At 44.1% G+C, this 14,258-nt stretch overlaps 1 protein-coding gene across 1 annotated transcript in view; it reads right to left on the reverse strand.

Annotated features, from left to right (window-relative positions):
• The window catches only part of BUB1 (BUB1 mitotic checkpoint serine/threonine kinase), a 70,723-nt gene that overhangs the window by 29,350 nt on the left and 27,115 nt on the right, over positions 1–14,258 (reverse strand). The window contains exons 7-13 of the mRNA XM_019515867.1: positions 13,323–13,372; positions 13,033–13,223; positions 8,933–9,099; positions 8,248–8,588; positions 5,297–5,355; positions 3,400–3,537; positions 1,672–1,764 (exon numbers count right to left, since the gene is read on the reverse strand). Of these exons, the coding sequence (XP_019371412.1) occupies positions 1,672–1,764; positions 3,400–3,537; positions 5,297–5,355; positions 8,248–8,588; positions 8,933–9,099; positions 13,033–13,223; positions 13,323–13,372 (1,039 nt within the window). The remainder of the gene's footprint in view (positions 1–1,671; positions 1,765–3,399; positions 3,538–5,296; positions 5,356–8,247; positions 8,589–8,932; positions 9,100–13,032; positions 13,224–13,322; positions 13,373–14,258) is intronic.

Genomic DNA, 14,258 nt, shown 5'->3' on the forward strand with positions numbered 1-14,258 from the left:
GCACAAGGCCCACATTGCTGCCCCAGAGCCAGCACCGGTGGGGTGCAGAGCAGGGTGGCAGGAGTGCGGGGTCCTGGCTGGCAGGGGCTCTACGGAGCCAGGTCAGCTCCTCCTCTCCCTGCTGGTGCAGCCCATCCCAGAACCATAGATCCCTGCCAGCCCATACTCTGCACTCCTGCTGCCCCACTCTGGGCCCCACCGGCACCAGTGCTGCACACTGATGCAGGCCCCATGCTCCTGCACACTATTTTCTTCCACTCCCCCCCCTCCCCCTGCTGCTTTCCCCACTTTCCTGCCTGCCAAACACTTTGCACTACATGGCTCCCATTACCCACACATCCCCAAACCCCCATATGCAATCACTTCTGCATATACAGCACAAACGCACACAAATCAGGACAAAAATATATTTGTTAATTAAATTAAAATATATTATTATGGGTGTTTGATTTTTAGTATGTAATTTGGTTTTTTTCCCCCAAGACAGCAAACTCTCTAGCCCAAAGGAATACTTCCAGGGGCAAGGGGAGGAACTTCTGTTGGCAAAAGTCAAAGGTTAGGGGCTAGACTTCTGGTCCCAAGATGGCAACCAGGGAGTGGGGTACCTGTCAAGGGCCAGGGCTATCCATGTGGCCCTTGATAGCTTGCCAAAATTTGGTAAGTGGCCCTGCACCAGAAGTAATTGCCCACCCCTGCACTACAGGGAGAATCAAGCAATCTGAAAAACCCAGAAGAAAGCCACTTTCAGTGCCAGAGTGGGGATGGAGAAAACAAATACTTCACACAGGTCTAGAGCACTGTATACCTGCTCTCATGGCAGAAGACAAGGGAACTGCTTTAGAGAAAACACAACAGGTTTGCAAGAAGTGAGGTGGGAAGAAAAGCAGCAAGAGGAGACATTGTCATGAAACAAGGTCTTGCCTGATCACATATTTTTCAGCCTTTTACTAGGAGTGTCCTCATACCACACTCAGTAAAATGAATTGGTCATTGCTATTTTAGAGACCATAGGAGTTTGTACAGTTGGTTTCCTCCATTCTAAAACCAGGAATAAGGTCCACAGCAAAAATCATCACATCCTCTCCAAAAACCAAGAGTAGGCTGGTTCAGAGACACATGACCATTGTAAATCTATTTTCTGCACTTCAGCAGGCAAATAAATGCACCATGCTTCTGGTAGATCACCCCTCCACTTACTGAGGAGGAACATGTAGCAGAGAACTTTATACACATCCTAGTCCACATGCAGCCCTCTAACATTCACGGGTGCATCAGTTCAGCACTGATATCGATAAGCAAAAAGGAAAAAGGAAGATGTCTCTTTGAAGAGAAAATGATGTCAGAATATGAACAAGGGCTTTTTCAGAACTGACTTTAGATGCTAGTAAAATATTCACGAAGAAGCAACAGAATTAAGTCCAATGTAGCATGCCCCGTCCCTGAAATTTGTGTAGGACATAATGTAAAAGTATTTTTCCTTTGCTAGACCTTTGCACCAGCATTTAGAGCTTGACAGTAAACAAGACTCATATTAAATCCTGAAGGAAGAAGCATCTTTCCCTTTCCACTGCTATACAAAGAATCATTCTTCCCCTTCAAATAAAGCACATTACCAGTTTAAACTTCAGAGTTGGAGTGAAGCCTTATGGTCAAAAACTGAATGATACATACCACTTTTTCTACAATAGGCCTCAAACATTTCCTTGCTGTCTTCAAGGGAGGTTTCATGCAGGAGGGGGATCTGAAACATATCCATGACAAAACCTAGTAAAAATAAAGAAAACCACCTCAGAGTTGCAGAGAAATGACAAGAACAGCGAAATTAAATGCATACTAATCAAGGGCTTTCAGGACTATGCAGTCAATCATCTCATAAAAGATAAGTGAAAAGGGCAGAAAAACCAAATGAACATTTACAGATGAACAGTTATCAATTACTTTTACTTTTTGAAGCTTCAGTTGTAGCTAGCATTGGATTTCTCAGTGAATTCTATTTATCCCCTTGAATATTCGAAAAAGCAAGGAACAAACAATTTTTGCTTTGTTTTTTTGCACTTGGAGACATACGAATCAAGGATTGAATCACAGGCTTTGTTCCATAGCTACATTATCTTTTCTTAGGTTATAAAAATATAACATGGGATTTCAATTATACTGCCTTCTATATGACAACAGAATTGTGATCACATTATATATTTCCTCAATTTATATGTTCTTAAATGAGAATCATGAGCAGTTATTGAGTCATAATAAGGTGATTGTCTTCCGTTCAGGGGAAACTAATGCTGCAGTTATTAATTTCTTAGCACAACTATTCTGGTCTCACATCTGTTGACTCAAACAGAACTGTTCAGCAACTATAGATACAAAAAGTCTCTCAGACTTTGCACCCAGTAACAGAAGATAATGGGAATTTCCTTCAGGATTGGGACTGCTTGGTAAAAGGAGCAATTCCCTCCTTTTATAAAACATTCCGGGTTATGCAACCTATTACAAGTAGAAGATAATTCAGCTGTTTGCATTAGACATGATTTTCCTTGGCTTTATTGTGCCCATACTTTTGTTGGCAGCTCCTAGCAACTAAGATTTTAACAGGTCAGGGTAAAATTCTGGTTCTACTGAAGACTGAGGCAGTTAGCTGAAGCCAAACAGGGTAGATTTGAACCATACAGATTAACTCAGGGTGTGTCTACATGTTCATTAATATGCTTTAGGTAATGCACATTACATCTCGTACCTCCAGGTGCCTGTAGACGTGCTGCAAGGCTGCACATCGGTGCAGACTTGATAAATCAGTGGAACCAGAATTTTACCTGACCTGTTAGAATCTTAGTTGCTAGAAGCTGACCACAAAAGCATGGACACAGTAAAGCCAAGGAAAAACATGTCTACTAGTGCAAACAGCTGAGTTATCTTTCACTTCCAACAAGCTACATAACCTAGATCAAGATGTGTTCTTAATGTTTTATAAAGGGGAGGAATTGTTCCTTCTACTGAACATGGCAATTACCATGATCCAGCCAGCCTCCATGTCTTGTGCATCAGCATCCCTACACTTCAAGCGCCCCACTGCCATTTTGAACTAAAGCTTGACACAAGACGCTGTGGCACTTTAATTAGAGCGCCCCCACCCCTGAAGCATGTGTAGAAGTGCCCTCCATTGTGAGGTATTAGAAAAATGCACATTAGTTAAAAGAGCATAGTTTTTTTCTGATGCTTTAAATCCACATTAAAATAGACTAATGCATATTAAAGCACATGTGTAGACGTGCCCCAAGATATATAGCATAAACTTTCATGAGCCTAAGCTCACTTTATCAGATGCGGTAAAAGGACATGCAAAGCAGTGAAGACTGTCATCAACTCAAATAGAACCAGGTTGTCATCTCATATACTTACCCAGTGCTTCTCTAGTATGAACAGTGGGTGATGGTTGTACTTTGAATGGCGTTGCCTGCATTACTCCTCCCAGGGAGGTGTTTGGTGTGATTTGAGCGGTATTTCCAGAAACAAATGAAGAATGTCCAACTTTAGGTGCTAGAAACAGAAATGTTCAACAAATGCTCAATTTTATGATTTCTAACTAACTGGCTAGTAGCAAGTAATGTTCTAAGACTATTTTACTCTGTCAGGGGGTACTTGAGAAGGCATTAGGGAGTATACGCAGGCAGGCGAGGATGGAATGCTGCCACGCACCATCCCATGCAGATGCTGCCCACCTGGTTGGACGTGGGGGAAGTTCACCCAGGGTGGCTGCTGCTGCTTTGCATCCAGCCGCCCCCTCTGTCCAGCCACCAGGGGTACACTGATCCAAAAAAGGTTGAAAACCCCTGCTCTAAGTAGAATTACAGTAAGTTTCAGAGATGGGTAAAGCTGGATGGAATTATCATCTGACCTACTTTGACTTCCTGTCTATCACAGGCCATTACATTTCACCCAAATATCCTTTATTATAAGCACCAAAACTTTAATTAGATGAAAGAATTTCAGTCCATGGGAGACCAAATAAACTACAGTAAAAGCTTTGTTATCTGGCACCTATGGGGAATGGAGGGTTCCAGATAACAAAATATGCCAGATACCTGAGCGGCCTGAACAGGCATCTTTGCATGTTCGGGCTGCCGCCTGTCCTGCCGCATCTTGGGTGTTGCTGCCCTCCCACCACGTTGCCACCCTTCCTGCGGGCCCCGAGGGACAGGGAGGGGGGGGACCTGCGCAGCCTGCTATGCCTCCAGGCCATGGGGGCTCTGCAAAACCAGAAGTGCCACAATGGGCACTTCCGGTTTCACTTTTCCCTTAAAAGCTGGCATGCTGATTAACAGAGCATGCCAGCTTGTAAGGTGCCAGTCAACACAGCTTTTGCTGTATTATGTGCTAGACGTAACAGGAGAGACTGACATGTCACTAGTACTCAAAGACCATGTAGTGGCACAAAAATAGAGAAAATATGCCTCGATGATGCCAGCAGTTGAGTGACATCCAATACTGCAAAGGAAGGAAGCCAAAACAAAAAACAAAGCCAAACCACAATGTTTCCAAGTCCCTTTCCAAAGCTGATAATCAGCCTGGCACAGAGTAAAGATGCCAGATACCCAAGAAGGGATTTTCTGTGCTACCTCAGACAATTGAACACCCCATGCAATGTTCTCCCCAGCTCTGATCAACCAAAGCATAAGAGAAAGACAAGAGAAATAGTTTTTCTGTCCAATTGTGTATCAGAAAAATAAACCTTCGCAATGCTTACAGGTTATGAGATGAATCCCCAGAGCATGGAATTTCATAACTGCTATCTCAACACAGAGCAAGAAGTGTTATAGAATTAGAGAAGAGTAGAGCTGGAAAAGACCACAAGAAATCATGTAGCCCCATGCTCTGCACTGAGACAAATATACCCAGACAGTGTTCATCAGATGTGCCTAATCTGTTCTTAAAACCTCCAACAAGGAAACTTAACGAAATTCACAGGCTAAATTAAAGCAGCTCTTAGCTTATCACCCTGACTGGCAAGATACTACAGTATTAGTCTTTGAACAGTTGCATTCAGCTTTGAAATAAGATGCAGTTTTCTTGCTATGAAGCTCCAGAAAGTAAAATGCCATTTTATGTCTGCTAACTGAGTTAATTTTGTTTAACTATAAAACAAGATTAAATTACATCTTTAAGAATGTGTTAAATATTGTTAGCTCCCAAACAAGAAGTCCTAAACTCACCAAGATTAGAAGCTGCATAGTATATTCCCCGCAAGCCAAATATGCAACCTGAAATAGGATCACCATTTCTATAACTGTTAATTTACCTTCCTTTGTTTCTGTAAAACCACCTATCTTGGGGCCAGGTGTGCTCTTGTCTGAGCGCCTTCAAAGGAAAAAGAAAGAGTATTAGTTTGAAATCTGAGCAAATCTTTAAAAACACCCCTAGTTTAAAGTTGAAGAATTTGCTGTACCACAAGGAGTAATGTCCTTAAAACATCTATTTGGGCCAATTAAAGAATTTTCCCCAGAGAGGAGAGAGATTATGGTTAAGGATCCTAACATTTTCACAAAGATGTGTTTCTCCTACGGTAAAATTAATTCCTGCACACTAACAGCACTCTTCACAAAATCTACACAGAAAACACCAGCTCAGGCACAAGCTGCAATACACATTATAAGATGAGAGAGATATTTAGCCATGTTAGTCTGAAGACAGACAGAAGGCAGGGCCAGGTGGCACCTTAGACACCAACTGGTTCAGAAAGGTATGAACATTCACAGCTGACAGCCTACTTCATCATATGTTATGACAAAGCTTCATAGCATCTGATGAAGTACAGTCACCTGCAGAAGCTTATGCTTCTGTTACTCTCCAAGATGCTATCCTGCCTTACCTTCTACATGATAGAATGGATTCAAAAGTGCGAACATATCAGTAAACTAGTGCAAGCAAGTAGCTTACAAGCTAAAAGAGAGAAGCCACAGCATTATAAGCTAACAAGAAAGGTTCAAGAAATCAGAAATCTTTTCAACCTTACAAAGCAGAACAAGAGTTCCTTGTTTGCAACCCCATAGAATATCATATTTTCTCACATATAACATACCCCAGAACATAACACACTTTATTTTTGAAAGGCAGAATGGAAGAAAACATTATGTTTTTTCTAGCGTTATGGCTGCATAGGGCAAGGACAGAGCCTAATCTTCAGCTGACTCATTCTTCCTTTCCTGCATAATTAAAGCTGAAACCCTAGCTGCTGCTGAAGACTGGTCTCCATGGCTAAATATATGATTTTGAAAAGACCTAAAGAGTCTCCAGGACTGAAATAGGAAAGAAACTACAAGTAGCTAACAGACAGCAAAACTGCCCTAAGAAAGGTTAGATGGATTAGTGGTATATAATAGAGACCATTAAAAAGAAGAGACAGTCTTTAATAGCTCTGGAATGAAAAACAATAAGCCATTAAGTCAATTGACTCCCTCAGCTGCCTGAATAGTAAATGCAACAGCTGATACACTGTGAAGCAGGAATCAAAGCAGGGTCCTTCTATCCCAAGCAGATCAACTTCCTGCTTATTACACACACACAAATTTTAGAGGGCAGATATTGGGAGGACAGGCAAATGTTCTATGAGAAAAATACAGTATCTGAATACAAGGAGCACGCTTCAGCAGGACTGTGTTTTTGCAGTACTACAAAAAACCCCTGGGTACTATAAGGAGGGGAACCAGAGTCCAATTTACAAGACAGATATACAGCTATGAACTTGAACTGGAGTAGGCCAATACAGTCTAAAAAAACCCGGAGAACTGTAATATAGTACTGTATAGTAGACTATGCAACACATGTATAATGTTATGAACTTCCAAGCTTTTCTATTGCAATTGTAGAACTTCATGGATAGAATTTCATTTATATAAATATTGATTGATATTTTATACAGCTTGGATTTTATAACAATGCCCTGTATTAAAAAATCAGGTTTCTAGACTGTATAAAAATGTTAAATACCCATAAAACCTACATTAGGGAACATTCACTCAACATTTCTAAAATAAAACCTACAGAGCTAGTGGTGAACCCTTCCAGGGAATACAATTTTGGTGTCTTATGGAATGTTTCCTTAGATGAGGGATCAAGCTTTATTAAAGTTATGCTGAATTTAGTGACAATTCTGCAAGTTTCTTTCAACAGCCCATGAAAAGTTTTTCTAATGTTTCTCCTTTCTTAGTTCTCTAGCTAAGTGGCTTTCAAACCGTGTTCTGTGGGACCCTGGAGTTCTGCAACAGGTCATCAGGGGTTCCACAGAGATTGGGGGTAACAGCGTTTGCCATAGGTGTGTTGGGTCACCTAGCTCCCTGTCAGTTCACATAGCCTGGGGAGCCAGGGGTAGGGGTTCTGCAGCAAAAGTGACATGAAAGGGTTCTGTGACTTTAAAGGTGACTAACCAATTAAGTTGTAAAACGGTCACTGTGGCATTGTCATCATGAATACTACAACTTCATGTACGCTTAGCCAGAAAAGAAATAGTACTAAAATTTATCACATACAACATGTAGTTCTCCCAAAAAACAGCTGCTGGAAACTGCAACATGTGTTATTTGAGAAACAGTAGAAGTTTCTGCCTGTTACAGGCACCAGTGAAAGTAACCTCTACACGCAACTCAGAGGAAATAGAAAAACGAGCAGGTCCTGCTCTCTAGTTGCTGCTACTTGGTTACTACCAGGAAAGATGTTTTTTCTTCAAGGTGCATAATATATTCTGTGGCATGTTATATGTGAAAAGATATGGTTTTTCAAATTAAAACTGAACTGGAAGAGTTAAATTTAACTGACTACTTTAAATAAGATAACAAAGTTTTGTTCATTTGAAGACCTATAAAAATTGGGGTCTGTGGGGAAAAAAAAAGAAAATAGAAAAAGATCTTCTGCTAATGGCCACCCCTTAAAATAGCATTCTATATTGGACTCAGCCTCAGCAAATGGAATCCTCACTAGGGAATTAAGGTGAGAAGTTATGAAGATAAGCTTAGGTTGCAAGAGAAGCCAACTGAATACTTAACATGTTAATTCAGATCAGCGCAAGAGCAAGAGAAGCTAACTGGATGGCCTCCCTTACAGGCAGTACCAATTGTCTCAGTCAAATTAACTGTAGTTTCCACATATAGAATAAAACAGGTTTGCTTCATGAATTCCTAGCTAGAATTCTGTAGTCCAGCTATCAAGAGTGCTGAGTAACAACTGAAGCAAGAGTTAAAGTCCACTTGTACGTACTGCTGTACAATGTCATGACCACGAGTGAAGTTAGAATGCTCCTGAGTGGGAAGAGACACAGTACTGCTGTTGATGTCAAGTTGTAGTAGACCACTCTGAAGTTCTCCAAGATCTAGTGTAGCTTTGCTTGCATCTTTCTTGTCTGCTGCTTCCATTAAGGAGGATAGGGTAGTCTGATGGCCAATAGCTTTAACTGGTTGTGGCACAGGACTAAGAGCTGCTGAAGTACTTGGCTGCAACTGGTCTGGCCCCAAACACCATGAGGTTTGCAGATTTGTAGTTGGATGAGCTACTGCCCAGTCTTGTGGTAGAGATGCATGGGGCACAACAGCTGGATGAAGCTTTGCAAGTAAAAAGATTGTTTTAAAATACACTATTAGAATCTTGAAAACCAAGGTCAGTGTTTTGGTTTTTTTTAAACACAAGTCATTCAGGGGGGAGAAAAAGAAGAAAACCCATGTTTTCCATAAAATGGTAACGTTTCCTGATCGTTTATGCAAGTGTTTTTAAATGTTCTTTAAACCAAAGTTGTATGCATCTGACATGATTTTCAATATATGAGAGAGCAAAATACTTGCATTAATCTTGATTTCCAAGTTAAGTTTAACTGAATCCATCTAGACTATGATTCAACTGTAAAGTTAGTTTGCTACTTGATAAAGAATGCTACTGCTGACTACAGTACCTCTGTTCTAGTGGACACGGTTTGTGGTGCAGATGCCTCTTCCAACTTTGTTTCCACTGGATCTTTTAACGTTAATAGCCCATTAAGCTGTTCAAATTTCTGATGGAGGAGTTGTAGCTCAAGAAGGGCAGATTCTTTTCTCTTTGCATAGTCCTCCTCCTCTTTTTCTAAAGGGAAAAGCATAATACAATAAGCAGAGCAGGCAGTCAGAGCCCATACACGTTTTTCACATTGCAGATATTAGAAACTTCAACTTAACATCTTACGTATCTGATTTTATTTATTTTACAGACACAACTGCAGTAGCTAAGGGCAAGTAATAATGACTCTACAAATTTAAAAGAGACAAGGAATTAGAACAAAAACATACAGCTACACACATCAGCTTCTCAAGCAAGCCCTACTACAAACTGCTCAACAATAGCCAGCCAATTTTCACAAGATGACATCCAGTCAACTTTAAGTTGACCCCAGTACTTTTTCCTGCTCTGCTCAGGTCCCTTCCAACCCTACAAACTATGAAACTATGAAGTCTAGCTTCTAGGAAGCAGGCCTTTGCCTGGATGACTATTCTTTGGTTTCTGATAATAGACAAGTCGGGGTGGAAGGGACCTCTAAAGGTCATCTAATCTAACCCCTGCTTGAGGCAGGATCAGCCCTATCCCAACCATCCTATAGTCCATAAACTAAATTTTACCATAAGTCAACCCTGACACAACATAGACATAATACCCTAACCCTGGGGTTTTCAACCTTTTTTAACAAGTATACCCCTTCTCTCTCAAAGTTCCAGCTCAAGTACCCCTTTTTATTTTTTTCCTGTTTTTAAGGGGGTTGGGGCCCAAATCAAGACCCCCGCAATGAGAGAGTGGGGCTGGGAGTGCACAACCACAGCAGAGTGCAGGATGGAGCTGCAAGTGGCTTGTCTGGGAGGCACAGGGAGGGGGTGGTGGCTCCCGCAGGTGCACGCATCCCGGGAGGACATGGGGGCATATGCCTCTGAATCTGTATGCGGGGCAAGGGTGGGTTGGCTCAGCAGTGAGGGAGGGAGTGGGGCTGGGGAAGGGACTGCCCAACCAGGGCAGGGCACAGGACTGAGCCACACAAGGTGTGGCTCCTGCAGCTACATCCTCCCCCCAGGGAGGGCATGTGCCCCCAGATCTGTGCAGGGGAGGGTGGGCTCCTGCTGTGGGCTGGGCCATGCTGCAGTCGGGCCAGGCAATGGCAGCGGTGCTGGGAGGTGGCTACGGGTGGGGGTGGCTACAGCTAATTGTGGAGTGGCTGCAGACCCCCTGTAGCTCCTTCCCAGCAACACTACTGCCTGTCCTGAATGCAGCCCAGCCCAGCCTCCACCAGGAAAAGCCCAACGCAGCCCCACCGGCCATGGCATCCAGCCTGCCCTGCACAGATTCGGGGGCACATGCCCCTGTGCCCTCCCAGGCATCCACGCAATGGCAGGAGCTGCCACCTCCCTCCCCCCATCCCCCAGATGTGCCATGACTCCATCCCGCACTCTGCTCCAGCTCCCACTGCTGCACGCACCCCCAGGAGGGCACAGAGGATGTGTGCCCATGGATCTGTGCACAGGGCAGGGCGGGCTGCAGCTGTAGGCTGCGGCTGGCACCGGGCTGTTCCCAGTGAGGGGTTAGGCCAGGCTGTGCTGGGGGTGGGTGGCGGCACTAGGAGAGGGCTATGGCAAATTTTGGGGTGGCTACAGCCCCTCCTGTAGCCCCCTCCCAGCACCACTGTCCACCCAGAGTGCAGCCCGGCCCAGCCCCCACTGGGAAGAGCCTGGTGTAGCCCAGGCCCCAGTCTGCAGTGGCATCCTGCCCTGCCCCGTGCAGATCTCAGGGCACATGCCCCCCATGCCCTCTCGGGGTGTGCACAGCGGTGACAGCCGTCCCTCATGTGGCTCAGTCTGGTGTCCCACCTCAGCTGGGCAGCCCCTGCCCCCACTGCTGGGGCCTCAATCTGCCCCCTCCCCCGGCTCATTCCCTCACAACATACTTACCAGTCAGACCCGGCTGCTCTCCTGCCCACTTGTGTACTGTGCTGCAGCTGTGCACACACACGTGGCATTTATCAGCCACATTAGGTCTAGGATCTTTTGAAGTACCCCTAGGGGTACACGTAGCCCTGGTTGACAATCACTGTCCTAAACTACCACAGGTAAAGCAGGAGAACAGCAGCCAATGTCCTGCTTCTATAAAATGTTGTCAATATATGCTCAAGAGATCCCAGGTAGAGGGCCACGTTCCCACTACAGAGTTAGGCAAAAACCCCCACAGTCTGTACCAGTCTGACCATCAGGTAAAATTCCTTCCTAACCCCATATATCGTATTGGCCTGACCCTGAGCAGAAGGACAAGACTCTCAAGCAGTTTTGATCCCAGCAAGAACACTGGCACACCTCAGTCAGTCCCCAGCCTTGTCTGTAGCCAACACCCAATACTTCTGATGAAGGCTTAAAAACACCCTGACATGTAGTAGAAAGTGGGGACAGGGGCAAATCCGGAAGGCCCAGAAGCATGGGAAATATTGATTTCTGTTTAGATATTTTTCCTTTGTGAATTTAAGGGAGTTTTGTAACACTGATTTGTGAACTGCCTTCTTTTGCTATTAGTAAGCAAGTATCAGTAAGCTGACTTATTCCTTACAAAGGTAATTGTTTCCCATGTGCCAAGAAAAAGGTAGGATATTTTTGGGTTTTGCACAGCATATCAGAGGGCAAAATTAAAGTTCTCTAGGTGTTGCTTTTTTGCTGCAGAACACTGTTATTTGGGGTAAACAGTGTAGGTGAAAAGTAATGTAAGCTATTCTACGGTGCCTATGTATTTGTAGGGTTGAGTTGGATATTGTTTACTCTTAACTGTAAGATCCAAAAAGAAAAACTTAACCATACATTTAAAAATGAACAAGCTAAAGAGAATAGAGAAATTAATTTATACAATGCCCCCAGGCTTCCCTCACTATCATCAATACCACAGATATATCAGCAGAGACCCAGGTCAGGAGTAGCCAGCTGTTTCAAGTACCAATTCCTACCACCATATCAGGGAGAAGTTATGGACAAAACACAAAATTGCAATGAGTTAAAAAGGGACTTACTACAGGTCAGCTGCTTTGTGGTAACTGCTCACTTGCACACTCCTGAGTGCTGAAAAACTAAACCATAGCATCTTAACCTCAGTGAAAGAGGGACAGGTTACTTACTGCAGGTTAATTTTCACTTACATAAGTACATTCAAACTGATGGTTACCACAGAACAGCTGACAAAGCAAATCCTTGCCCCCCTTTAATTAATAATAATTTAATCATCTGTCTGTATCTGCTATATGTCCCTCCCTACCCCACCAGAAATACTCTGTACTGTGTATTCTATTCACCAGAAGTTTACAACATTATGAAATACAATCTGCTAACCCAGGGGTGTTCAATCCCTAGCCCACAGGCCAGATATAGCTCGTGGCCTTGTGTCATCCAGCCTGTAGAGCTCTCCGTGGGTCTGGAAATTTGGCAGTGGGAGAAGAGTAGCATTGGTCCTGCATCACCAGATTTCCAGACCCATAGGGAGCCCCAGGCCCTACTTGCTGAATTAGATGCCCAATCTCAACACAGAGGGCCAGGCAGGGGCACTGTGCCAGACCCCCAGGGACTCAATTCTGATGTGCTGGGGCTGAAGGACGTGGTGCCAGGCCCTCGGAGGCCAATCCCAGCATGCAGGGACAAGAGGGGGCAGTGCCAATCCAACACATGGACCAGCCCCATCTCATTCATGTAGATTGCAGGGCCAGACAGTTGAGTGCCACTGTATTGAGTAACCAATCCAGTGCCTAGTATCCTGCCAGTTGGGGAAGTATTTTACTTGTCTCATTCTCCTATCCCTTATCTAGCAGGCAGTGCCAATCAACCCATTGGGAAGTGCCTGAAGTCACCATAGAACAACTCATCTAACATTCCCTATTCAGTATTTGGTCTTGAGAATGCTTTTGGACTTCTGAATCGACACAACAATGAAAAAAATGAAATAACCAGCTACTAAGTTTCTATCATGATGAGGTTTTGAAACATGACTAAAAGGAAGGAGATAAAGAAATACCCTGTTCTTTTTGTCTTCTCAGTCGTTCATATTTCTTGAAATAACGCTTGGCTCTTAGTTCTTCAAATGAGAGTTCTGAGCCTTCAGAAACAAGCTGGCTTTTATTATACATAGCAACCTGCTCACATCCACTGGAGGCTGAAGACTGCTTTGGAAGAACTGCAGACTTGGAAATATATGTAACATATTCTCTACAGGGGAAGCAAGAAAGCAGTGTTCAAGTTAATTGCAAAGAATTAATGTTTGAAAAATAAATCAAGTATGATGGAGTCTATACTTGTTCTACTTACATTTTTTCTACTTCACCAGAAGAACAGTGAGTTCCAGCAAGCACTGAACCCTAAAAAAAGGAGGAAAAAAAACACCAACACCGTTGACAATCATAACAAATGAAGTTCTGGCTCAGTAAATCAGGAGGCAAAGAGAACCTTTAAACTAATTCTGACCAAGGAAACGAGCACAGATCAGTGCAAGAAAAGAACAGGTTACATAACATTTGGACAAGAGAACCAGGGCTGCTTGTAACACAGCAGTACCAGTTCCTTCAGTCCAGCTGGAGAACAGGTATGAGGCCCTGGCAACTCTGGAGGAGAAGGAAGGAGAAGAGGCAACCAGAGAGGAGACAACTCCACACTCTCCACAATCCAAGCAGGCCGAAGGAGCCAAGCAGTCCCGGAGGAAAAAGCGTTGAGTGATCGTCATAGGCAACTCCATCCTGAGAGGTACAGAAGGCCCTATCTGTCGCCAGGACCCCTCGACACGCGAGGTCTACTGCCTACCTGGAGCAAAGATTCAGGATGTGAAGCAGATGATCCAGGCTGTGATCCAGCCCACCAATTACTACCCCATGGTCCTAATCCATGTGGGTACTAATGATGCGGCCAGGAGAAGCCCTGATCACCTGATTGTGGACTATCATGCTCTGGGGGTGTGGTGAAGGAGGTAGGGCATAGGTGGTTTTCTCTTCTGCCCTACCAGTGAGCAGACGTGGAAGACAGCATGCGACGTGCATCACAGAGACCAACTGGCAGCTTTGGGAAGGTGTCTCAAGGTAGGCTTTGGCTTCCTCAACAACGACCCGCCCATCATGACAAGAGACATACTCGGATGGGATGGCATCCACCTTTCCCCTAAAGGTAGGTGTGTGTTTTCTTCTAGGTTGGCGGATCTCCTCTGGCGGGCTTCAAACTAGGCTCATTGGGGGAAGGGGAAGACGAGGGCGGAGG

Source organism: Gavialis gangeticus, unplaced genomic scaffold (genome assembly GCF_001723915.1).
Source record: "Gavialis gangeticus isolate Ggan-Ray unplaced genomic scaffold, GavGan_comp1, whole genome shotgun sequence".
Lineage (NCBI taxonomy): Eukaryota > Metazoa > Chordata > Crocodylia > Gavialidae > Gavialis > Gavialis gangeticus.